The 26,910-nt window shown below is 45.4% G+C and overlaps 1 protein-coding gene and 1 long non-coding RNA gene across 7 annotated transcripts in view; one reads left to right on the top strand and one right to left on the bottom strand.

Annotated features, from left to right (window-relative positions):
* LOC133235049 (uncharacterized) overlaps nt 1-19,542 on the top strand; it is a 41,256-nt gene extending 21,714 nt beyond the window's left edge. The window contains exons 2-4 of the long non-coding RNA XR_009732427.1: nt 1,962-2,105; nt 14,900-14,984; nt 16,117-19,542. This is a non-coding gene — a long non-coding RNA (uncharacterized LOC133235049). The remainder of the gene's footprint in view (nt 1-1,961; nt 2,106-14,899; nt 14,985-16,116) is intronic.
* TRANK1 (tetratricopeptide repeat and ankyrin repeat containing 1) overlaps nt 1-26,910 on the bottom strand; it is a 97,162-nt gene that overhangs the window by 56,520 nt on the left and 13,732 nt on the right. For 3 of the 6 annotated variants that reach the window (XM_061395881.1, XM_061395880.1, XM_061395882.1), the window contains exons 2-9: nt 18,518-18,649; nt 16,168-16,218; nt 14,028-14,154; nt 11,810-11,960; nt 8,697-8,815; nt 4,476-4,559; nt 3,478-3,616; nt 1,181-1,312 (exon numbers count right to left, since the gene is read on the bottom strand). In XM_061395881.1, the coding sequence (XP_061251865.1) occupies nt 1,181-1,312; nt 3,478-3,616; nt 4,476-4,559; nt 8,697-8,815; nt 11,810-11,960; nt 14,028-14,154; nt 16,168-16,218; nt 18,518-18,648 (934 nt within the window). In that variant the 5' untranslated portion in view covers nt 18,649. Of the gene's footprint in view, nt 1-1,180; nt 1,313-3,054; nt 3,249-3,477; nt 3,617-4,475; nt 4,560-8,696; nt 8,816-11,809; nt 11,961-14,027; nt 14,155-16,167; nt 16,219-18,517; nt 18,650-26,910 lie in introns of those variants that run through there. The other 3 variants (XM_061395883.1, XM_061395885.1, XM_061395884.1) reach the window with 3 other exon arrangements.

Here is a 26,910-nt window from a genome sequence, read left to right as displayed (position 1 = left end):
CCAGTGGTCATGTATGGATGTGAGAGTTGGACCATAAAGAAGGCTGAGCAGCAAAGATTCATGCTTTTGATCTGTGGTGTTGGAGAAGACTCTTGAGAGTCCCTAGTACAGCAAGGAGATCCAACCAGTCAACCCTAAAGGAAACAACCCTGAATATTCGTTGGAAGGACTGATGCTGAAGCTAAAGCTCCAATGCTTTGGCCACCTGATGTGAAGAGCTGACTCATTGGAAAAGACCCTGATGTTTGGAAAGATTGAGGGCAGGAGGAGAAGGGGGTGACAGAGGATGATATGGTTGGATGGCATCACTGACTCAATGGACATGAGTTTGAGCAAGCTCCGGGAGATAGTGAAGGACAGGGAAGCCTGGCGCGCTGCAGTCCAGGGGGTCACAAAGGGTCACACATGACTTAGTGACTGAACAACAACAGTCCTACAAACACAAGGAACCTGATTCTGCCACAATCATGGGAGCCTGCAGGAAGGCCCAGAACTCCAGATGAGAATGCAGCCCCAGTCAATACCTTGATTTCAGCCGGGAGAGATTCTGAGCAAAAAACTCAGTCAGATCACACCGGACTAGTGACGTATAAAATAGTGAGCTAATAAATGAGTGTCATTTTAAGTCACTAAGTTTATGATGATTTGTTACACAGTAGAGAGAACAAACGCAATTACCAAAGTTGCCCCAAAGGTGGTAAAAACGCCTGATTTCCAGAGTATCAACCTAAGGGAAAATTAAGTAGCTGGCAAGCCCCTTTGAGAAGGCACCACGACCCATGATCCTCCTACCTCCTTCCCCCAATTTTTTTTTTATCTTTCATAACTACTTACAGAAAATTTAATATACTTAGGTTGTTTTAGTGTTCTCTGTAGTAATAATAATTTTGTAATAATTAAATCCAGAAAAAAATACTTAATCTTGAGTCACAGAATTTTTTTTAATTTAAATCTATGTAAGTTCTTTTTCTCGAGAAGAGTTATCAACTAGGTGAGATTTTCAAGCATAAAATGTATCAGAAAAAACTTTTTTCTGAAAAGCAAACTGAAAACAAAAAAAAAAAGGGGGGGCGCATAATTTGGTATTTTTGATTATTAAAGGCCGTCACGGGATGGAATAGGTAAAGTGGTCAGTTGCTTGGGTTCCCTACACCCGAGTCTGAATGGTGCTGCCACTTACGCTTGGTGAGGTACCCTGGCGAGTGGGCGGCAACCACGTGGAGGACAGTGCAGCCATCCTCATCCTTCTGGTTGATGCGACCTTTCAACTCGGGCTTGTAGTCCATTAACCACCTGAAAAGATGGCTTTCCCCTGAAGGAATCAATGAGTGGTGTTATTTCCAACAGACCAGAAAGCAGCAAAGCAAACCACTGTGCACACCAAGGGAGCCCAAGGGAGCCCAATGGGGCATCCAACATACACTGTCCCTTGCCACACACAGGTGTGGAGACGGAGTTTGTGTGTCGGTGTTTTTTGTTTTTATTTTTTTAAAAACCTTTGGCCACACCACACAGCACGTGGGATCTTAGTTCCCCGACCAGGGATCAAATCTGTGCCCCCCTGCATTGGAAGTACTGAGTCTTAATCACTGGACTGCCATGGAAGTCCCAAAATGTGTGTGTTGAAAGCACAAGTCATAGGAAGTTATTCATAGAAAACTTAAGTTCAATTCCCTAGAAGCAGAGCTGTGCTTAGTTGCTCAGTCATGTCCAACTCTTTGCGACCCTTTGGACTGTAGCCCACCAGGCTCCTATGTCCATGGGACTTCTCAGGCAAGAATACTGGAGTGGGTTGCCAATTCCTCCTCCAGGGGAATCTTCCTGACCCAGGGGTCAAACCCATGTCTCCTGTGTCTCCTACACTGCAGGCAAAGTTTTTACCCACTGAGCTACTGGGGAAGCCCCACTTCCTAGAAGCACAGCCTGTGACAAGGATTCTTGTATGTGTGATTTATTGGCAGAGGGAGCCGGGGAGAAAGAGAGGACGGAAGCAGGGCAGGGGATGGAAGCAAGCAGAGATGTGGCCTCAGCTGAGCGGCCTTCAGCCTCCACCCACAGGGAGCTTGTGGATCAGGGACTGCACCACAGCACTGACCCACCTTGAGGTAGGTGCTCTCCTTCTGTACCCCAGTGGCAGTCAATCCAGAGCTATAGACCCACCCCCAGGGAGGGAGGGGTGTGCCTATTGGCAAAGAGCAGCTCACTGGCAAACAAGGCGGCTGTGGTGTAGCAGGAGACGGGGGCACTGGTCATAGAGGACCAGCGCAGGGCACCAACAGCACCCCACTGCATGTCTATAGATAGGACAGAGATTTCAAATTCCTCTCTTAGACTCCTTCCAGTGGGTTCTGAAAAGCCGCACAGTTCTGCCAACTCTGTGGACACCATTTGTCACCATGTCAGAGTTTTCCTCTGAGAAGAGAATCAGGCCTAAATGCGAAGACTTGATCTTATCCACACCTGCCTGTAACCACAGGAACAAACTTAAAAAGTAGACACAGAGAGGGACTGTGACTTTCATACCCAGAGATGCTCCTAATTTGAAACTGGGAGCATTGGATTAGATTGCTTTTATTCAGACTTTATACTTTTAAATAATTTAGTCACCAAAATGTATATACGTAAATGCTCATATGAATTCTCCAATACATGAAATGCATAATTAAAGGGTAAATCTGGCTGAAGCAAAGATGGTGGCTCAGGTCTTTAAGCCCCTGGGCATGCCACTCCTATCCTGAGAAGATGCTACAGCCTAGAAAGGGAAGACAGTGTAGACAAGCCCTCTTGGTTCCTTCTGGCTCTAAGATTGGGTCAGTATCCAACACTGATGCTACATATGCTTGGAAAAAGAAAACAAACAGGTTTCTATCTAAGGTATAAATGTGGATATTGTATATGTGTGTGTTTTAGTGATAAAAATATTTTTAAATTGATATCCTATAGCCAGGTGGTAAAGGCTAAAAATGCAAAAAAAGTATATATATATATGAAAACAGGATTACTTAAAAAACACACACACACAAGCCAACTGCATCAGCAATAGCCAGTGTTTACCTTGGGATTCCCCCCACATACACATTAGTTGGTCCTCTGGTTGAGAGGGAAAAATGAACCCGGAAAAAGACCACGGCTGACTTGGCCAGCAGGAAGAAATTCCACAGCTCCCCTGAGAGCTCTGTCCAGCAAAGGCTGTCTGTCGCAAGGCCCGTTTTTGAATCCCAGGGCCCCAGCCTGCTGCCAGCATCTGTCTGAGAACACAGAATCCTTTCAGTGTGGGCCTCCTGTAGCTGTGAGGTCCCAGGAGAAAGGAAAAGTGGTACTATTTCCTTGCTGCCTTCATATATTTGAATAATCCAATCATTGACTATTCAGATCATCTGAATAGTCCACATCTACACGGCCACATTCTGGTTTCGCAGACCCCGAGGTCTGAGCTGGAGGGCAGCGTGGAGGGCGTACCACCAGGAAAGAACTCACCGGCTTGGATACAGAGGCGCATGAGGGTGTGCAGAGGGTACGGTCCTATGCTCTCCACATTTGCACCCATGCAGACGAGCCACTGCACTAGCCTGGGCAACTGTTCCACTTTCTCATAACGTCTGGCGCAGACGTATTTCTAGGGGAAAAAACACACAGGAAGAATTATGGCAGCTGCCACATCAATATGAAACTTCAGACTCTCCTTCCCCATAAAGTTTGGGGTTTTTTCCTTCAAGTTTTATTGAGATATAATAGACATACAGAGCTGTACACATTTAAGGTGTACAGCATAATAATTTGACTTAGGTACATTGTGAAATGATTATTACAAGTTTAGTGAATATCCTTCATCTCATAGAGACACAAAATTAAATTAAAAAAAATTTTGTGATGATAACTCTTAGGATTTACTCTCTTAACAACTTTCATACATAACACATCACAGTGTAAATTATATTTATCATGTTGTACTTATTTATCATCCCTAATACTTATTTATCATATAACTGGAAGCTGGTGCCTTTTGATTGCCTTCGTCCAATTCCCCCTCATCCCAGCCCCCACCCAAAGAGTTCAGAATCAGTAAACCCCTGATTCGCTGTGGCCACAGCCTACAATCACCATAAACAACAAATCTGCAGTGAGGCAGCTGAAGGGGAGAGTCCCAGTCACCATAAGTGGGGAGAGGTCTGACTTGAAACCATGCATGTGAAGAAGCTGCTGCTGCTGCTGCTAAGTCGCTTCAGTCGTGTCCGACTCTGTGCCCACCAGGCTCCCCTGTCCCTGGGATTCTCCAGGCAAGAACACTGGAGTGGGTTGCCATTTCCTTCTCCAAGGTATGAAAGTGAAAAGTGAAAGTGAAGTCGCTCAGTCATGTCCGAATCTTAGGACCCCATGGACTGTAGCCTATGAGGCTCCTCCGTCCATGGGATTTTCCAGGCAAGAGTACTGGAGTGGGTTGCCATTGCCTTCTCCATGACAAGAAGCTACCTTACCTCAAAGAGACTTTTCAGTGATAAATCTGGGACGTGGAGATTTCTCGGAAGCCGGTCTTTCTTCACTGACAGAAGCAGAAATGACTGATGAAAGGGGAGAAACAGAAAAAGCGGGAACAATTATGTTCTCCACATGGGTTATTAAAACAAAAGTAATATTAAGCTTTAGGAACTTTAGGAACTCAGAAACAAAAGACAAAACCGGACAGCTTTCAGCCCTGGTTCTTTTTTTTAAGCCACCAGCCAAACTCTTTGGCCTTAACCAGGATAATCCAAGTGTCTCTGTCCGGTGAAATTCCTATTTGTGCTGAGATATGGGTTTTCTCCACCTTTCCTCAAAGCCTGCTGAAGACGGGAGTAGCTGACAGCGGGCAGCACTGGGAGAGCACAGGGGCAGGGAGGTAAAGAAGTAATCTCCTGCAACGTTCTTAAAGCTCAGCGAGCAGAAGAAACACATCCTTTTGAAATAACCCATCCCAATTTATTCTTCAGCACCTTAGTGCTATTTGGGGTCCATGAGACCCTATTGGGGGCTGTGTTGGAGCGGCTCCTATCAGAGTGGGAGCTGACTGTGCACGTATGTCACTTCCAAATCCAAGCCCTACGGTTGACTTAGCAGCTTGAGACTGGCCATGGAAATCGAGAGCATTTACACTACCAGTCAGTCAGTTCAGTGGCTCAGTCGTGTCCGACTCTGCGACCCCATGAACCGCAGCACGTCAGGCCTCCCTGTCCATCACCAACTCTCGGAGTTTACCCAAACTTGTGTCCATTAAGTTGGTGATGCCATCTAACCATCTCATCCTCTGTCGTCCCCTTCTCCTCCCGCCTTCAATCTTTCCCAACGTCAGAGTCTTTTCAAATGAGTCAGCTCTTCGCATCAGGTGGCCAAAATATTGGAGGTTCAGCTTCAACATTAGTCCTTGCAATGAACACCCAGGACTGATTTCCTTTAGGATGGACTGGTTGGATCTCCTTGCAGTCCAAGGGACTCTCAAGAGTCTTCTCCAACACCACAGTTCAAAAGCATCAATTCTTCGGCGCTCAGCTTTCTTTATAGTCCAACTCTCACATCCATACATGACAACTGGAAAAACCATAGCCTTAACTAGACAGACCTTTGTTGACAAAGTAATGTCTCTGCTTTTTAATATGCTGTCTAGGTTGGTCATAACGTTCCTTCCAAGGAGTAAGTGTCTTTTAATTTCATGGCTACAATCACCATCTGCAGTGATTTTGAAGCCCAGAAAAATAAAGTCAGCCACTGTTTCCACTGTTTCCCCATCTATTTCCCATGAAATGATGGGACCGGATGCCATGATCTTCGTTTTCTGAATGTTGAGCTTTAAGCCAACTTTTTCACTCTCCTCTTTCACTTTCATCAAGAGGCTCTTTAGTTCTTCTTCACTTTCTACCATAAGGGTGGTGTCATCTGCATATCTGAGGTTATTGATATTTCTCCTGGCAATCTTGATTCCAGCTTGTGCTTCTTCCAGCCCAGCATTTCTCATGATGTACACTACATATAAGTTAAATAAGCAGGGTGACAATAGACAGCCTTGATGTACTCCTTTTCCTATTTGGAACCAGTCTGTTGTTCCATGTCCAGTTCTCACTGTTTCTTCCTGACCTGCATATAGGTTTCTCAAGAGAAAGGTCAGGTGGTCTGGTATTCCCATCTCTTTCAGAATTTTCCACAGTTTATTGTGATCCACACAGTCAAAGGCTTTGGCATAATCAATAAAGCAGAAATAGATGTTTTTCTGGAACTCTCTTGCTTTTTCCATGATCCAGCGGATGTTGGCAATTTGATCTCTGGTTCCTCTGCCTTTTCTAAAACCAGCTTGAACATCTGGAAATTCACGGTTCATGTATTGCTGAAGCCTGGCTTGGAGAATTTGGAGCATTACTTTACTAGCGTGTGAGATGAGTGCAATTGTGTGGTAGTTTGAGCATTCTTTGGCATTGCCTTTCTTGAAGTGGCAAATGCCACAAATTAGGATTTTTTTTTTTCCCTCGAAAACCCTATTGTTAAGTCACTGACCCTAAACTAAAGCTGAGAGAAGTTAAGCAAATTTTCCTTTTCAGACAGTTAGCACATCCTGAGAGGTCCCTACTGGGATCATCCAGGTACGCTGGCTGGTCCAGGAATTCTAGGCTTGGCATGACCTTGACTGGTGATCCAGACTCAGGATCCACTTCCCTCATGTATGCTCTTGCAAGTGGGCATGGGACCACTGGAACTCAGCCTGTGGCTACATCTTGCTTCCAACTTCTTTCGGTTTGATACCCACATTATTATTTTCTTTTTAATTTTTTAAGTTTATTTATTTGGCTGCACCAGGTCTTAGCTGTGGCGTGCGGGGTTTTCCATCTTTGTTGCCGCATGCAGGATCTTTAGTTATGGCATGCAAATCCTTAGTTGTGGCATGTGGGGTCTAGTCCCTGACCAGGGATCCAACCCAGCCCCCTGCATTGGGAGCTCAAGTCTTAGCCCCTAGACCACCAGTGGGTGATGCCCACTCCTAACTACTCACCATAAGCAGGCCCCACAGCCCAGACTCACCCAGATGATCGGTTCAGAGCTCTGACAATCCTGATGGCTGGCTTGGTTTTTATAAGATGTTTTTCCCTACAGTGTTTGGAAGTGGCCTGGGCCCCACTGCTGGTAGGATATGGGGCCACCACTTGGGCTGGACTCCTGGGCCTCCTTGGCTGGCTGGGTGACAGCCTGCCAGGAGCTGCTGGGCTCCCACTCCCTCCTTTCTCACCCAGGCTCCGGGGCTCTATCCACGTTCATCCCACATGGGGAAGAGGGGAGTAGTAGACAGAACTACTTTCCTGCTAATGATGCCAAGAGCTTCCCACTCACAGATCTACCCTAAATTACTGAATTTCAGAACTTATAAAAATAAAACTAGAAAGAGCTCTTAGTTTACCCATCTTATCAGAAAAAAGATCCTAGATCTCTTGTTACCGGGGCCCTGGATTTCTGATTGCTGATTTCCCAAGAGTCTAGCTTGCTTTCCTCCCCATCACTGTCTCATCCTCAAGACTATAATATGGGGGTGAGCTTCCGGGAGCCTGTGGCTGGACTTTAGGGAGTCCCTATGAACTCCCTGAAGCTACACACATAATTGTGTATGTGTGTGTGCATGTGTGCACGAGTACGCATGAGAAGAGAGTCCCAGTGATCTCATTAGATTCCCAGAAGCATCCATGACCTTCTAAAAAACTGAAGAATCCTGTATCCTAAAGTCACCCTGCCTTCCTGGGTCCAGAGTCCCTTCAGGCTGCACATAGATTTTTCTGGTCTGCACAGCTTTAAAAAGCCTGCCGGCCTTTTCTAACCAAACTCCCTCTCTGGGCCAGCCCAGTCTCAGGAGCGATTATAGGCCACCTATAATTGTCATTATGGTCAGTGACAGCCACTGCTCATTGGGTACTGAGCACACTGGTGCCAGGTGTTACAAAACCCCTGGGGCTCAGTGTCTGGCACACTGCAAGCCCTCAGTGAACATTATTATCACCAAGGGCTTACCGTGATAATGAGGATAAAATAATATAATGATATTATTATCAGGTGCTATTGGTCCCTGATTTCTAATCCTCCCCCACAACCAGGAGGGAATAGGTTTATATCCTGCAACCTACAAGTGAGGAAGTGAGGCCCAGAGAGGAAAGAATTAGCTCAGAACAGTGAAGGACTCGGATTCAGGGAGGCACCTGTGTGGCATGGAAGCCACTGGGCTCCTTCATCCTGTGGATTCCTGGCTGTGGGTTCAGGTCCTGCAGTCTCGCTGCTACCCGAGGGTACAGTCTCTTGATGTCATACATCAAGAAGCACAAGCAGGTCATCAGGCCCAAGCTAGCACATGCTGCCGTATAAAGACAATTACAAAGATGAATAGACAATCACTTATTTTCCTCATTCCATGTCACCATTAGCATCTGGACTTTACACTTCTTTGATGGCAATGGAGACAGGGAGCACAGAGTTGCCACAAACTGTTTTCCAAGCTTAAAAAACGGAAACTGGTGAACTAATATTATCTCAGTGGCTTTTCATTAATGGCATGACAGTGAAAACGTTACTTTCGCATCAAGATAAACAAGTACTGAATTATAATTCCCCAGTGCTAGCAGAGGGAAAGAAATTTAATCAAATTAAAGAAATTCAATTTGCCTTTCCTCACAAGAGAGCTATCTCCTTTTACTTACATGCCATAATCCTTTCTTTGCCAACTTTTCTATTACAGATTGCCACACTTCATTGGAGAATCCAGTAGTGAAAATACGATCAAAGCAGGGCAAGAAACTCTGCAAAACAATGGAGTCACCTGAAAGAAAGTTCCAGAGTTTAGAAATTTTAACTTGGGGCAAGTCTAGAACATCTAGGAAAAGGTCCTCCAATTAAGAGCACACATAGACAAATGATAAATTTAAAAATATCAAAAAGAAAAGAGAGCAACTTCCTTGGTAGTTCAGTGGTTAAGATTCTGAGCATTCAATGCAGGAGGCAAGGGTTCCATCCCAAGCAGCCAAAAAAAAAAAAAAGAGGGGCCATAGAGGATTATGGGAGTGGGCGGCATGAACAACTGGGTATAAGACAGACTCAAGGATGTTTTGTACAACATGGGGAATACAGTCATTTGGTAATGACTCTAAATGGAAAGTAACCTCCAAGAAGGGCATAAAAATTTTAAAATTAAAATAACAAAGAAGGGCCTTTTCAAAGCATAAAGTCCTGTATAATTGAAGTGGCAATCATTTTAAGTTCAGGCGAAAGTCAGTCCCTTAAGGCAGTTTATTGTGAGCTATTACATAATAGCTTCTCTATTTGCTGAGCCCAGTGATATATGCTGTATTAATCCCTCAAACCAACCAATAAGGCAGTGCCTATTAGTTCCATTTATGGAGGAGGAAGTGGGCACTTAAGGGAAGTTATTAAACTCACTTCCTTTAAGAAAAATGTGACAAATATTATTTTCATCCAACAGTGAGAAGCTGTGATAAATGAGGTCAAGCATTGTGGCTTATCATGCAGCTAGGTCATGACAAAACCAAGACGGAACCCAGATTGAGCAGTTCTTTTAGTCAGTTTGCATTCTTTCAGCCTAGAGGCCCATCAACATTTTGCGTCTCATGACCCTGCAAACTTGTGGATGACATTATCCAAGTGGGACAGGTTAGGGGCCAGTATAACAGGGTCCCTCTTCCAAGGTTATCAATTTCCACAAATGAGTAGCCAAATAGCAAAACAAACATACAGTGTACAAACAGGATACACAATTTTCATAAATATATTTTTCAAAATTCAGAAACTGGGCCATGGGCAAACAGTCATCCTCCAAACAGGTAGAAAAGTCAGGATTGCACTGTTTTAAGAAGTCCTGTTAACTGCCCCCTGAGGATCCAGATTTCTTAGAGGGGCAGCCACACCGAAGAGTCAGTTGTCTGGAATTCCCAAACTCTGGTCTGGCTTCTGACAGAGCAGTGCTGTTAGTTTTTCTTAACCGTTGGATTGTACACTTTTTTATTTTCTGGCCGTGCCACATGGCATGTAGGATCTTAGTTCCCCAACCAGGGATTCAGCCTGCACCCCCTGTGCTGGAAGTGCAGAGTCTTAACTAGTGGACTGCCACAGAAGCCCCAGAACAGTGGCCTTTAAAAGACACAAAGGGAGGACTTCCCTGGTGGTACAGTGGATGGGAATCTGGCTGCCAATGCAGGGGACATGGGTTTGATTCTTGGTCCGGAAAGATTCCAATGCTGCAGAGCAACTAAGCCCGAATGCCGTAATTACTGTGCCCCTGTGCTTCAACTACTGAAGCCCGCACACCTAGAACCTGTGCTCCGCAACAAGAGAAGCCACCACAGTGAGAAGCCCAGCCCCGCAACAAAAAGCAGCCCCAACTCGGCGAAACGAGAAAAAGCCCGCATGCAGCATCGAAGACTCAGCGCAACCACAATAAACAAATAATTAAATTAAGTTTTAAATAAAGACATAGAGAATAATGAGGACATGTAGAGAATGGGACAAACCAACAGGCTCAGAGGAAAGGGAAGCAGGCTTTAGTCACTGTCAGCAAAAGGCAGATGGGAGAGCTGTGATTCATTAGCACCTGTCTGGACACTGACGTCTCTGCTGGGAGACACGGCTAAGCCCACCTCTAACTACTTCCCACCTACCACCTGACACTGCTCTCAACCCCTCTCTGTGCCAAGCTTGCCAAAAGTCTGTAGGATCCCCTCCACAGATCACAGAACTTGCTTTTCCACAATCAAATCAGGAACGGTTGGATCCGTGTCAGTCAGATGTATCATCAGCAGTAATTCACCTGTTTCTGAAAGCCAGGACCATTTTCCAGCAATTCTAACATATGCCATTGCTCACATTCTACCATCTCTAGAATCGGGACGTGTGTTGCTCTTGATGCTGTCTCAACAGCAGAACATAAATTAGTGGCACAGGGACGTCCCTGGCAATCCAGGGATTAAGAACCCCCACAACCGCCCCCTCCACTGCAAGGGGCACAGGTTCAATCCCTGGTCGGGGAACTAAGATACCACCTGCTGTGTGGTGTGGCCAAAAGATAAAATCATAATAATAAAATTTTAAAATAGTGGCACATCTTAAATTAATGCAATCTTAAATTTGATCAAAAACAGTATTGGAAAACAACAGCCTGGTCGTTGGTAGAACTTTAGACCGTGCTGATACCCAGGGAAAGAACTCCTTTGTCCCTGGCAGGGAATTTTTCATATTATGTTTCATACTTGTCTGTTTTTGGCAACTCAAGGACACGGACAAAGCCGTATCATAGGCCAGGTCGTCAGACTAATAACCTAATGACCAATGCAAATCACCACCTCCCCCCACATGCCCACCCCCACCCGGGTGTGTTCCTAGCAGACTGTCAGCTTCCATAGGACCCTCCCTCAGTCCCTTCAAATTGTTTTCATGGCAAACAGGAACACTTCTTGACATACTGGAGAAATACATGCAAAAATCACGTAAAACATTAGTATAAGTAGGGACAGCCCTATGGATAGCAACACAGAAAGCGTAGGTCTGCAACAAAACTGGAAAACTGGGACAGCTTTAAGTGATTTATGCAAAAAGATGAAGTTGTTTTCGCAAAGGCCTGGGCCATCAAAGCTTCCCATGTGTTTTCCACTGTAAAGTTTCATTCAAACTGCATGAAGAAGCCACAAAGAAAAACACCCTGTAATTATCTCCCCAGAAACCTGAGTCCCCAAGGAGCCATTCAAAGACAATCACAAGGCCTTTAAAAGAAAGAGAGGGCAGGCCTCCCCCAGTGCCGACTTACTGCCCATCGTGGTGAAGACTGCCACCAAGAAATCAGCAATCTGGGTCTTGTCCTGGCTGCTCCTCACGAGCCGCAGACCCTCAAAAAACATGCGAGCGGCTTCATAAGGCTGGCACAACCCCAGCAAGGAATAACCAGCTCGGTAGTACCCCTGCAACGAGAAAAAACAGAATTGTTAACGTGCCCATCTCTTCCAAACTGCTGCTGAAGTCAAGGCAAGATTGAGGATCAGAGGCAACAGACTACAAGTAAACACTGATTTCCAAGTAAACACAGATTTCTAACAAGCTCTGGATATAGACTTTCCATATTGGATTCTATGTCACAATGCTCCTATCAAGTGGTAACTGGCAAGAAAAGAATCCCTTTCAAGTCCATGACACATACAGCATCTAACATTGGAGCCAGCTGGTGTCCTCTGTTCCCAGGTGACTCAGTGATGAAGAATCGCCTGCCAATGCAGGAGATACAGAAGAGACGCAGGTTTGATCCCTGGGTCGGGAAGATCCTCTGGAGGAGAAAATGGCAACCCACTCCAGCATTCTTGCCTGAGAAATCCCATGGACGGAGGAGCCTGGTGGGCTATGGTCCATGGTGTTGCAGTCAGACATGACTAACTGGCTGAGCACACAACATAAGAACCAGAGAGAAAGGAGCGGGCCTGGTTCCAATGGTGTATGTGGTTTATGTATTTGTGCCTTAAAACACAGCCTGAGCAAGAAGGCAGAAATGAAACCATGTAGTCCTACAACAACAGTGTTCTGGAAAAGAATGAGATTGTCATGTCAACACAGGAGCTGTTCCCTGCTCCTTTCAATCGAAGTAAACACGATTTCCCATGGAAATGGCAAGCACTGAGGGTCACTCAGCTCATATTACAAGCAGTATACACCAGAGGCCAAAATTTCTTTTGGTTTCTGTAGGGAGAGGAAAATCGCAATGATTAATAGAGGGAAATGGTCTAGTTTTGCCTGTATGCAAACTGTTAAGCTCTTGAGAAGGAACAAAATGATCCATATTGCCTTCCCCAACTTTGACCACTGAAATGAATCAGTATCAGGGGCTACCAAAACAATTTTCTGTCTAAAATAATACAAGGTGTTCACCAACTGGGTTCATTAAAAAAAAAAAGCAAGTGCCTGTGACGTCCCTGATGGTCCACTGGTTAAGAACCTGCCTTGCAGTGCAGGGGAAGCAGGTTCGATCCCTGGTCAGGGAACTAAGATCCCACATGCCACAGGGCAACTAAGCCCTTGCTCTGCAGCTAGGAAGTCCGTGTGCGGCAACAAAAGATCCTGTATGACGCAAGGATGATCCCAATTGCCACAACGAAGACCCAAGGCAGTCAAATAAATAAACACTTAAAAAAGCAAGCACCTGAAATTCAACTTAAATTTTGGTGAAATTCAACTTCACCAAACCTCACATTATTTACTGATTTGTTTGCACTTTAACAAGTCTAAAACCTTAGATGACAATCAGAAAAAGGAAGCAAGCAGCCAAGTAAGCTAGTACAGAATTTCCCATTTCTTTGCCTTTCTCAGGTCTAAGTTTCGCCTTTTATTTTGGAGGGAGGTGAAGGGGATCAGAATACATCACCCCAAAATGTGACACTTTGGTACAAGGATTCTTTTGAGATGAAGGCATCTGAGATTCAACAGACGCAGAAAGAAGCCTTCCCGGAGCCTCCCTTCTTTGATTAGAAGCAGAAACTCCAAGAAGGATCGCCATAAAACCCCTCTCGCGGGGAATTCTTATGACCAGGAAGGAGACAAACTGAAACTTGCAAACAGCAAAGAACATGCAGAGACTATGAATTTTGGTGTAAATACATCAAAACAAAATGAGCTCCATCGAGACCACCTCTGGACTGAATCCACCAATAAGCCTGGCTCCACTCTCCCCTGCAAACGTCTTTCAACACTTGGCCACCATCCTTCCTACTCGCCTCCAGATGCTGTGCACATCTGACTACAGTGCAAAGAGAGCTGAATAAGAAGCACTCCTAAAGACACAGGGACTTCCCTGGCAATCCACCTTAGGGCTCCCAGCTCTCAATGCAAGGAGTGTGGGTTTGATCCCTTGTCGGGGAACCAAGGTCCCCCATGGACCTTGCAGCCAACAACAACAAAAATAAACATGAGAGATGGAAGAGTAAAGACAAAACAAACAACAAGGAAGGGAAGGAGGCAGCAGCTTCGGCGTCCAGTCAGCCTACCTTTACGTAGGTCGGATCCCACTGGAGACACTCCTTGGCAGCCACGTAGGCCTCGTTCCATTTCCCAAGGCTGTAAAATGCATTGGATTTGTTGCACAGCAGCACAGCCAAGTCCCTGGGGGGAACCCTGTGGGAAAGGACCAACCGGTAGTCGGTAAATAGTTGTATTGTCCTGCAAATACAGAACCCAGTCCTTGAAGGCCACAGTTCTGATACTGATTATTTTTGCCATGGTGATGGGGTTTCAGCAGGAAATGTCCTAATTATACCTATGACATCTGACCCTCACAGCCTACAAAGGTGAGGTCATCTGCAATGTCCCAGGCGCCCTTCCTCACTCCCAAATCCTCTCCTCCCACCTTTTCATGACAAATGTTCTCAGCACCTCGAGTCCACCTCCTCTTGACCTCCACAGGACTTTTACCCCTTAGAGTCCACTGGTGAAGATGCTGTAAAAAGGACAACTGGTCCTCAGGGTGGAGAGGTTGGGAGTTCTCACTGAGCCTTCACAAAGTCCAGACACCGCGGGAGCCACCACACATACACGTGCATGCTGAATGGAGCCAGAGCTCCTCAGAACACATGACCACACTGTCCCCACGGAGCCTGTGAAAGATGCTGGGTGAGCACTGTTCTAGAACATAGGCAGGGCCACCCAAATGGGAGGGCACCCAGGGCCAGAGTGCAAAAGAGGCACCCATACCATGTGGCCAATCTTCCCTGTCCGATACAGTGGCCACAGACCACATACAGCCATGTAAATTTAATTAAATCAGAAAGGCAAGCTTCAAATTTAGAACTACAGGCACTCTTTCAGGGCCAGTGAGCCAGGCCGGTGCCCCTCACCACTCTCTCTTCTCTTTCCATCTCAGCCTTCATCCTGCATTGCAGGAGATGTGATGTCCAAGCTCAGTCCTCACCCCTAACCTTGGAAGGCACTCTGAAAACTGCCTGCAGGTAAGAGGCCCATGCAGATGCTAGGAACAGGGACCGTGGACAGGAGTTCTGGGGTCCTGGTGGAAGGAAGCAAGGCTCTGAGTGGGTAAAGCCCCTGCCCCAGACTCCCTCCAAAGGGAGGGTACAGCTGGAGAAAGGCAAAATCGGGCCTCAAAAGCACAGCAGGTCAGGGCCCCTCCTGCCTGGTTCTTTGTTGTTCAGTTGCTAAGTCATGTCTGACTCTTTGTGACCCCATGAACTGCAGCATGACAGACTCCCTTGTCCTTTACTATCTATCTCTCAGAGTTTGCTCAGATTCATGCCCATTGAGGCAGTGATGCTATCTAACCATCTCATCCCTGCTGCCACCTTCTCCTCTTGCCCTCAATCTTTTCCAACATCAGGGTCTTTCCCAATAAGTCAGCTTTTCACATCAGGGGGTCAAAGTACTGGCCTGGGTCTAGGGGTCATACTGCTGCAAGGTTATTGCTGAAACCAAGTTGGAAGAAGCAAAACACAAAATATACCATAAAAAGTCAACAGAAGTCCAAGTGCTGTTTAATTCAAGACACACAAAATGGAAAAGCAAGGCTTATACTTCCTTTTTTTGAACTACTTTCATGTAAAAATAATACAGGAAAGTTAGGTAATACAGATACCCACAAAAAAATAAAGCAAAGTAAAAATCTCCTCTACTATGTCCCCACCCGCAGGGCTTTCTGTATCTAGTTTTTCTCCGTGAAGTATGAGGGCCCAGAAGCTCAGAAGAGGTGCTGAGTCTGTCAGAGGGTAACTGACAAGGGAGCTGTGACCACAGTGTAGTAGACACCAAGTGTCCAGCCCAGACACCATGGCCAGTGCAGCCAATCCTAGCAGGAATGAGTGCGGGCTGCAGCTAGGATCTCCTTGAGCCCCATTTATCCTCAGCCTTATGGGAGCTGCCTTCTCTCCAGGAAGTTATACCCCTGTTATGGATTGTGTTCCCACCAAATACATTTGTTGAATCCCCAACCCCTAGAGTGATGGTATTTGGAGCAGGGGCCTTCAGGAAGGTGATTAGGTTTAAATGAAGCCAGGAGATCGGGGCCCTCATGATAGAATTAGTGCCTTTATAAGCAGAGACATCAGAGTGTTCCTGTTCTCTCCACCATAGGAGGACACAGTGAGAATGTGGCCATCTGCAAACCAGGAAGGGAGCACTTACCAGGAACTGAACTGGCCGCCACCCGGACCTTGGACTTCCCAGTCTCCAGAACTGTGAGGAACAAATTCCTGTTGTTTACTCCACCCAGTCAATGGCAGTTAGTTATTGCAGCCTGAGCTGACTAATCACCCCACTCTCTTGGACAATTCCTAGGGGCCAGACAGCCTACCAGCTAGTGAGTGAAGAAGCAACAGGTATCAGGTATCAGAAAGGTCAGACTCCTTGTCTTAAAGAGACAGTTCTGCAGTACAACTCAGGGTCCAGAGCTGACTCCAGTGGAGACACCATCCCTACCCGATCCTGCTTCCCTCCGTCCCCTTCTCCCCAGGACACCTGCTCGTGGACCACAAGCCCTGTGTCAGCTGGCAGCAGCAGGAAGGCAGGTGACAGGTGATGGGCTCTGGGATCTGTATCAGGAAGGTCCCATGAAAGGCAGGACACGAGGGTGCAGGCACGTGTCCCTTTAGCTGTCATGCATCTGCTATGTGGTGGCGTTGAGATGTGAGTACTCACCATGTGGTCAGTCTACCACCACAATCCGACACTACCTTTTTCTTTGCAAGACAGAAGGGGAAGTCAAATTTCTCCCGATGAATGAGGCACTCTACCAGCTCTGATCTGAACTAAGAGGGGGCAGAATGACAGAACTACAAGCCCAGGTCAGTTACAGTCAATTCCAATCCAGCGTAGACACAGGAAATAGGAGGGAGGAGGTGGGAGCCGTGTGTCAGGAACTCAACTCAGTGCCACTTCTAGGTACAAGTTTACGCTGTATACTCCCTACAAATGTCAACCTCTGCTTCCTCTATTACAGCTGTGCCCAAAGAATGATGTGGTAACCTCTGGGGACCCCCAAGACCACTTCAGGTAGTCCCCAAGGTCAAACTATCTTCACAATTGCAGTTAGCTGAATAATGGGTTCCAAATAATGTTTTCTTTTATGGCAAAAGTAACTTGGGAGATGGGATTAATTTAGGATCTTGAGATTAGGATCTGGAAGAGGATACGATCAAAAGTGTCCTTGTAAGTGGGAGACTGAGAGAATCGGCCACAGGCAGAGGAGGAGATGTGATGACAGAAGCAGCGACTGGAATGACGTGCTTTAAGGAGGATGCAGGAAGGGACCACAAGCCAAGGACACAGGCAGCCACTCAAGGGTGAAAGAGACAAGGAAATAGAGGCTCCTCCCCAAGGAACCGGGCTTTCCTGGTGGCTCAGATGGTAAAGTGTCTGCCTACAATGCAGGAGACTGGGGTTCAATCCCTGGGTCGGGAAGGTCTCCTGGAGAAGGAAATGGCAACCCACTTGAGTATTCTTGCTGGAAAATCCCATGGATGAAGCCTGGTAGGCTACAGTCCATGGGGTCGCAAAGAGTCGGACACAACTGAGCGACTTCACTTTCACTTTCCCCAAGGAACCAGCCCTGCCAACACCTTGCTTTTTAGCCTCACAAGACTCATTTTGGACCCCTGACCTCCAGAAACACAAGATCATAAATGTGTATTGTTTTCATCCACAAAGTTGGTGGTCATTTCTTACAGCAGCAACAGGAAACTAATACAATAATACTGAGACTTAGGTGCCTTTTTCACAATCCTTCTCTCAAATGTGGATGGGGAATTTTCCAAAGGCTACCTGGAGTGTGATGTCACAACAGACTCAATGCAGAAACAGATGTGAGAAGCCAGATGTCTTCCACTGAGACAGACATTAAAGAGACTTGCAAATATGTAAAATGTGAAACTCTTCTCACTACATTTTTGGTTTTGAAAAGTAATTCCTCATAAAAACACTACTTGTGTCAGCATGTCACGGGTTTATTACTGATATTTTAAAATAACGAATAAATACATATTTTAAATGTTTCTCAGTTTTGAGTTCTAATACAGGCTTTATTGATAACTACACCAACAAAAGCTCTCTGGGATCCTCCATAATTTGTAAGCAGGCTGTGATCCTGAAATGTTTGGGAACAGGTCTGCTAGAAGCGGAAGAGGCAGGGGAAGAGGTGAGCCTTAGTTCCTGGTGGCTTGCCCTGTGGCCAGGCCAGTGGCTTAACAGCACAGATAAACAAGATGGAATGAATGGCAAGTGCAGAGGCTTGGAGACAGAGTCGGTCATTCCAGGAACTCTGCTGGAACCAGACAAAAGGGAAAGTTTTGCAAGGTTGATCAACAGCCCCCTGGGTTTCAGTTTCTGTTTCCTGAATTCCTCTAGCTTCACTGAGACTGACTCTGCAGAGAAGATAAACAGAAAGTGGGAGGAGAAAAGAAACTGAAACTAGCTGGTGTGATAAAAAGTGAGAAAAAAACAAAAGAGAGTGAGGCAGGGAGAAAATCCAAACACTTACCCCCACTGGTACAACTGCAGGAGAATCTGGATGGCTTCATCGTACTTTCTGATGGCCAAAGAGAAGTTCCCACTCTTAAAACCCTGGTTGCCAGATTCTTTCAGCAGCTCGGCGTAAGCTGTGGGGTCCATCCTGTGAGGAGACGAGGGAAGGCTGGCGCACGGGCTTCCGTCCTCTCCCCATCTGCATCGCTCGGAGTCTTAAGGGGCAGGTTGTTCATCCTGGCCCCTCCCACCAGCTGAAGGCACACCCTGCCCACACCCCTCCCCACCCAGGGACCAGACTGAGTGTCTGATCGCAGACGGTTTCTTTCTCAGTTCTTTTCTGACCTCTGGAGCAGCGGCCAGAACGATTCCATTTATTCTGTGTTAATGACCAGGTAGGCTGTAAGGAAGGAGGCAGCTTCCATGCCCAAGAGGATCTGAAGGACCTCCCTGGTGGTCCAGTGGTTAAGAATCCGCCTGCCAATGCAGGGGACGTGGGTTCGATCCCTGGGCCAGGAAGATTCCACAAGCTGTGGGGCAACTAAGCCTATGCACCACAACTACTGAAGCCCAAGTACCTAGAGCCCACGTGCTGTGCAACGAAAAAAGCCCTTGCGATGGGGAACCCGTGCACCGCAACTAGAGTAGCGCCCCCACCCCTACCCCGCATGCGCAGCAGTGAAGACCAGTGCAGCAACGAAGACCAAAGGCAGCCAAAATAAAGAATAAACAAAAATTTTTTTAAAAAGATGACATGAAGCTGGCAGGTGGTGTGCACTAGATAAGTGGCAGCTCTTCCCACAACCGCCACAAGCATTTCTCTCTCATTTACCCATTGCAGCATCTCAGAAGGAGGCACCATTTTCACTGTTCAGATGAGGAAACTCAGGCTCAAGAAATTCAAGTCACTTGCTTAAGGATGGGCTAATGGGTGTCCCCAGTTCTGACCCCAGTTCCAAGTTTCTGCCCTTGACCCTGTACTGCATCGCCTACTCACTCAAGGAGTTTAGAGTCCTTCCACTGTCTCCAAAGGTCCTAAAAGCCTCGAAGTATTTGTCCCTGAGATTGCTATTGTCCATTTACCTGTCTGCATCCCCTGGGAAGCCCTTACCTCTTTCATGACTCCTATTTCATTCATTTGGTAGCCCTAGCACAGAATGGGTACTTAAATATTTGCTGTGTAATGAATTAGAATGCCAGACCCAGAGAGGCTGCTTGTTACCGATTCTCTCTGGTGTGGCCTGGAGCCCTGCCCACCTGATGGGGCTTCAGGAAGTGTTTGCTACACCAAGGTAGTGGACAGAAGAGGCCTCGCAGAGCCTCGAGAAGCAGCTGCCAAGCAGGCAGGGAAAAGGTGGGGGTCAGGGACTTCCTTGGTGGTCTGGTGGTTAAGACTGCTTCCACTGCAGGAGGCATGGGTTTGATCCCTGTTCAGGGAACTACGATCCTGCATGCCACACGCTATTGCCAAAAGAAAAGTGGGGATCAGAAGAGATGTCCCATAGAATTTTCTCCTCTCAAGATAGCAGAAGAAGAGGTAAGGCAGTGGGGAAAGTCTTAAAAATGAGGACACTTCAGGTGGCTGCATAGGCCCTGCACCTGTGGGGGCAGTACAGTCTATCGAAAGCCTTCTTGACCAGCACAATCATTGTACAAAGATAATCCCTGTTGTTTGTATCATTTCAAACCTTGGCAAGGGGTTTGGGAGGCAGGGAAGCCAAGCCAAGCAGACAGAAGTGGTGGCTTATTTTCCTTTTAAAATATTTATTTGTCTGTGCTAGGTCTTGGTTCTGTCGTGTGGGATCTAGTATCTCCAACCAGGGATCGAAACCGGGCCTGCTGCATTGGGAGCACCGAGTCTTAGCCACTGGGCCAACAGGGAAGGGGAAGTCCCGGTGGCTTATTTTAAGCCCATGAGTTAACTGGACTTTTGAACTGCATTCCTGCATTCACCACGCAGAGCTATTCCAGAATGAGGCATGTTATTGCTAAATAAGTCAAAATTAAAAATTCCACCTAGACTTTGCATTAAATAATCTCTAGATTCTATGACTCACATTTATACAGAGATGACAGAGGAGACCATGAGAAAAAGTTTATACAATTGATTAGAGAATGAAAACATATGTTTCTCCTTCAAATATTGCCAGCCAGGCGTCAAATAAATAATTTTAAAGTGGCCATTTTTGGACAGCTAGAAATAGGAAATGTCTGTAACAACTGACAAAGGGTTAATATCCCTCCCCCTTTTTTTTTTCCTTTTGGCTGCACTACGTAGCTTGTGGGATCTTAGTTCCTCAACCACGGATCGAACCCAGGCCCACGGCCGTGAAAGCACAGGGGTTTAAGCCACTGGACCACTAGAGAATTTCTGGTACCCCTCTTTTATAAAAACCTTTTCACTGCAAGAAAGGATCAACTTGATCAAAATGTGTAAGGCCACAGTCAGAAAATTCACAAAGGGATACAAGTAGTTGCTAAATACATGGACAGTGAGTGGATATCCAGGATCACCATCACTAGTAGGCAAAAGAATGAAAAATTAAAACAGCAAAGGGTCACTAGGAAATACTTAAAAGAGTGACCCCCAATGGTGGGAGCTGTCACATCCGGCTTACAGGAGAAATATACTAGATCACTGATATACTTAGCCTCATAGACGTTCACCACAGTGAAAAACCAGAAATAACCGTAAATATTCCATAATGTGTAACGGATTTGAATCAGTTATAAAGCACCCATATGGTAGAATACCACACAGTTATTTTTAAAATCATGTTGTAAAAGAACATTTAATGATAGGCTACGTTAGTAAATGAAACATAGAGGCTACATAAAAAGGCACATAATCCCAAATTAAATTTTAAACACATCTAATGTACTGAAGACATGCCAGAATGTTAACAGCCTCACCACTGGAATTAGGTAGGGTTTTAATTTTCCTCCTTGAGCTCTTCTGAATTTCCAATTGCCAGAAAATGTGCCACCTTCATAATCAGACCATAAATGTTATTAAAATGAGACTCTTTAAGGGCTTAATTAAAGAATTCAAACACAAAATGTTTCCACTGTACTTACAATAAAAACGATTCACATCTGATTTTTCTCTAGAAATTAAGTGAGCTCTAAATGTTATGAGTAGACATCCAATGTTTTCATCCCCTTACATCTTGGCTTTTTCTTGGTACGGTCACACGACAAGGGAAAGGGGGATTGCCAACCACAATGAAAGTTTTTTGCTTCTCAACAGGATTTATTGACAGTTACACCTTCATTACAGGGAAGAATGCTTTACATGGCTGCCTTAGAATGCTTAGAGCTCTGCTGTCGAGTCTTTTTTTTAACAAGTGAGCAGTCTATTTATAGGATGAAACTGTTAAACACAGTGGTAATTACCTACCATAATGACAGTACTCCTGAGAACGAATCTCATCACGTCATTTCATTCTTACCAGAAGCCCCAGGAGGTAGGCTGGATTGTGTCCCCATTTGACAAATAGGCAAACTGAGGCAAGGAGCACTCAGGGCCTTGCCATAGTCCCAGGGATAGGGGTGGTGCTGGAATCCAAGCCTAGGTGGACTGGCTTCGGGGGCGAGACTCCACTCTGAAGAAACCAGGCGGAGGCTAAACAGTGAGCGGCAGTCAGACCCCACCATGTGCGGCACTGGCGGGCCACACCTGGATCCATCACAGTCCGCACTTTCAGTTTTTCTGTTTGTTTTGATGTGGACTGTTTTTTTTAAGTTTTTATTCAATTTGTGACAATATTGCTTTTGGTTTATGTTTTGTTTTTGGCTGCGAAGCATGCTAAGTCCTGTCCAACCCTTTGCTACCCTATGGACCATAAACCTCCAGGTTCCTCTGTCTATGGGACTTCCCAAGCGAGACTACTGGAGTGGGTTGCCATTCCCTCCTCCAGGGGATCTTCCCGGACCAGGGATCGAACCTGCACCTCTTATTTCTCCTGCACTGGCAGGCAGATTCTTTACCACTAGTACCCCCTAGCTCCCTGACCAGGGATCAAACCAGCACCCCTACCCTGGAAGGTGAAGTTGACCACTGGACTGCCAGGAAAGGCTCCTGCACTTTCAGCTTTGTCAGCGGGGCTGAAGCTAAACGATCAGAAGGTAAAGACAGTTTCACAGGGGCAGAGTCTGCTTTTGCTCAGTTTCACTATATCCCCAGGAGGATTCAAGGTCCAGTTGTTGGGAGGTGGCCAGGGCTGCTTGGCAGAGGAAGCAGAAGTAAGAAAAATGCAAATGCACTGGCGAGGTTCTGAAACTAGCAAGTTGAAAACAAAGCAGGCGTGGGCTGCTGTCACTTTGTGTGTGTGTCTTTATTCTGTTTTGTCTTTTATTGAAGGATATTTGATTGTTACAGTGCTGCATTAGTTTCGGGTATACTGCAGAGTGATTCGGTTATACATGCACATATCTATATTCTTTAAAAAAAAAATTCTTCTCCATTATAGTTGCATTGTGTGTATACACATGAAGAGTTCTATAACTGACTTACAGGCGCCAGACTGCAAACAAGATGGGCTCCAGGCAGCTGAAAGGGGCAGAGAGAGAGGCTTTTCCTCTGTCCCTTATCTGGGTACGACATAACAACTTAACAGCAAATTTGTTTACTTTTTTTGTTTCTTGGTGGTGGGGTTTTTTTGTTTTTGTTTTTTAATTGAAACCCTTTCAAAACATCCTCAAAGTAGTGAACAATCCAAGATCAACTCTGGAAAGCTGGGGGTACAGACAACTGCAAAAACAGAGGGCAGAGACAGCAATTCTTAAAACCGACTCCTTCCTGCTCCCACAGAAAGGTGGGCACAGACAGCACGAGATAAGAATGCAAAGTCAGGACTCATTCTGAGGACTACGATTTGCTTTCTTTGCTGTTCCTTCTTTTTGTCTTGGGGGAAAGGGTGCAATTTCCACACTTCCTGCGCTGTCTTATTCCCACCTCTGAGCACTGTGTTGTCTTTCTATCCCATCCAACATCTACTATACACAGATGAGCAGTAGCTGCCATCAGGAGCTCAATCCTCATGTAATTACTTCCACACAATATCTTGACATAGAACATGGGCTTACAGGTTGCCACAAATCCTCCGTTCAGTGCCCACAGGAGTACGACTAAAAAATGATCTCATGGCTCCATAACTTCCCATAAATACAGAACCTTAAGTTTCCACCCTACTCACTCCCTTAACAAATAGAGCAAAGACGCACAAAAGCAAGACCCAAGTGTACAAAACTGCTCCTGACCTTGCAAAGCAAGCATGAAGAAAATGTTCTGACGTGATTTTATGAAGCAGCTTGGTTTCTGTCTGAGGGGGACAGGGAAGTTTCAGTCCACAATTGATCCCTGCTGTTCAGAATTGCTGATACAGCCAACTGAAAGTCCTGTTTCCCCTGATGCTCATATTAAGACTGGACTCATCTCAGATTGACTCGCTCTTGTCCTGCAACTAACCAGTACTTCAAAGTATGCTTTTTGTTAAATTCTTAATGGAACGTTTCTCTGTGAGGAGAAAAGCAGAAATAGGACTCCTGGGAAGGTCATAAGTTCATGCTGCTGCTGCTAAGTCGCTTCAGTTGTGTCTGACTGTGCGACCCCATAGACGGCAGCCCACCAGGCTCCCCTGTCCCTGGGATTCTCCAGGCAAGAACACTGGAGTGGGTTGCCATTTCCTTCTCCAATGCATGAAAGTGAAAAGTGAAAGTGAAGTCTCTCAGCTGTGTCTGACTCTTTACGATCCCATGGACTGCAGCCTACCAGGCTCCTCCATCCATGGGATTTTCCAGGCAAGAGTACTGGAGTGGGGTGCCATCGCCTTCTCCGAGTTATGTTCATATTGCTTTACAATTTGATGTTTATGGGCTAAAAATTAACACAGGACAGAAAACCCTAAACAACAGGGTCCTACTGTATAGCACAGGGAATTGTATTCAATACCCTGTGATAAACCATAATGGAAAAGAATAGAAAAAGAATATACATATATATATAACTTAGTCACTTTGCTGTATAGCAGAAATTAACACAATGTAAATCAACTATGCTTCAGTTAAAAACAACAACCTTGTATCTGTCCAACCTGAGAGACGAGACATAGACTTTCAAAGAAAAACCAGAGTAATAAGAAAAATTTTAATTAAGCAAATATGCAAGTCTATACATAATTCTCATGGAAACTTTTATTTGGGGATTCTCTGACAGTTCAGTGGTTAGAATTTGGTGTTTTTATTGCTAGGGCCAGGTTTCAATTCCTGGTTGGGCAGGGGGGATTTTTTTTTTTTAATCTCTTTAAAAACAGCCACTGGCACTTGTAAAATTGCAAGACTGATGTGGAAAAAACAAACAAAACTTTACTCAAAAGATAGTCTTGAATTTTAAACTTTAATACACAACATGTTTCTTTTTTTAGTTTTATTTTATATTGACGCATAGGGCATGGCAACCCACTCCACTGTTCTTGCCTAGAGAATCCCCATGGACAAAGGAGCCTGGTGGGCTACAGTCCATGAGGCTGCAAAAAGTCGGACATGACTAAGCACAGGTAGTTAATTAACAATGTTATGTTACTTTCAGGTATATAGCAAAGCGATTCATTTATACATATACATGTATCTATTCCTTTTCAAATTCTTTTCCCATTTAGGTTATTACAGAATATTGAGCAGAGTTCCCTGTGCTATATATAGTAGGTCCTTGTTGGTTATCTATTTTAAACACAGCAGTGTGTGCATGTCAATCCCAAACTCCCAATCCACCTCTCTCCCCATAACATGTTTCTGTTTGGGAAAATTCACTATTACAAAATATCAAATCCTCTCTAAATTAATTAATGTACTTTCCAAAAAAATTCCAATTAAAAAACATGATATTTAAAGAAATTAATGCAAGAATTCTCAAGTTCATCTTAGAATAAACAGGACAGACTAGCCAAAATATTCTTAATAAAAGAAGTATAAAGAGAAAATCTTTTCTGACATTTTTAAATGTATTTATAAAACTCAACTAAGTTTTAAAAGTATGATATTAACATGAAAACAAGCAGATCAGTGGAACAAAACAAAATATCCAGTAGTAGACATATAAAAGAATTCCATGTATGAAAAAGGTAGCTCTTAAAATAGACAGGGAAAGAATGAATCGTTGGTAAAACTGGCACAATATCTGGAAAGGATGTTAATTTTTCTTTTTGGCTGCAATGCCTGGCATGCAGGATCTTAGTTCCCTGGCCAGGAATTGAACCTGCGCCCTCTGCAATGGCAGTGAGGAGTCTTAACCACTGGACTGCCAGGGAAGTCCTGGAAGTTAAATTTCTAATTCATAGTATTTGGTAGGCCAAACAACAGACACACATACACACACTCCAAAGATGCCCATGCCCCAACCACCAGAACCTGTGAATGCATTACGTGACGTGGCTAAAGGGCCTTTGTAAATAGACAGAATCCAGGCTGTTTTGTTGTCCTCATTGTTTAGTCGCCCAGTCGTGTTTGACTCTTTTGGGACTCCATGGATTGGGATTTCCCAGGCAAGAATACTGTTATGGGTTGTATTTTCCTCCTCCAAGGGATCCTCCCCATGCAGGGATCAAACCTGCGTCTCTTAACATCTTCTGCATTGGCAGGCAGATTCCTTACTACTAACAACACTGGTGCGTGTTCATTCACTAAGTCATGTCTGACTCTTTGTGACCCCATGGACTGTAGCCCATCAGGCTCCTCTGTCCATGGGATTTTCCAGGCAAGAACACTGGAGTGGGTTGTCACTTCCTTCTCCAGAGAAGCCCTTATCTAGGTGAGCCCAATCTAATTATATTAACCCTCTAAAGCAGAAAAACTTATCTGGCTAGAGTCAGAAAGATGCTGGAGAAGCGGAAGGCAAGAGAGATGCAGAAGCAGACGTGAAACCTGAAAAAGACTAACCCCATCGCTTTGTGCCTCGAAGATGGAGGGGAAGCAACGGGAAGGGATGTAGGTGGCCTTGGAAAGAGAGAGAGGCTCCTGGGTGATAGTCGGGTAACAGGAACCTCAGTCCCACAGCTGCAAGCAACTGGATCTTGCCAACAACACGAATGAGCTTAGAAAAGGATTCTGGGCAGACCCTCCTAGCCGCCAACATCTTGATTTCAGCCTCGTGAAACCTGCCACAGGAACCAGACTTCTCACCGACAGACTGTGAGATTATCCGTCTGCATGGTTTTAAGCCACTGTTTGTGGGCATTTGTCACGGCAGCTAAAGAAAACGAATACACATCATACACCAAAATTCCTTCTAAGTCGATGGAAAAAAAAAATGCTAGTGTCAAAAAGACACCAGGGCAGTGAAAAGCAATGGTTGGCACACTCAGCAATGTGAAGAACCTCAAGAATATTATGCTAAGCCCGACTCAGAAGACT

The sequence above is a fragment of the Bos javanicus genome, chromosome 22, assembly GCF_032452875.1.
Source record: "Bos javanicus breed banteng chromosome 22, ARS-OSU_banteng_1.0, whole genome shotgun sequence".
NCBI lineage: Eukaryota > Metazoa > Chordata > Mammalia > Artiodactyla > Bovidae > Bos > Bos javanicus.
The sequence above is the reverse complement of the archived record's forward strand: the minus strand, read 5'-3'. Positions and strand labels throughout refer to the sequence as shown.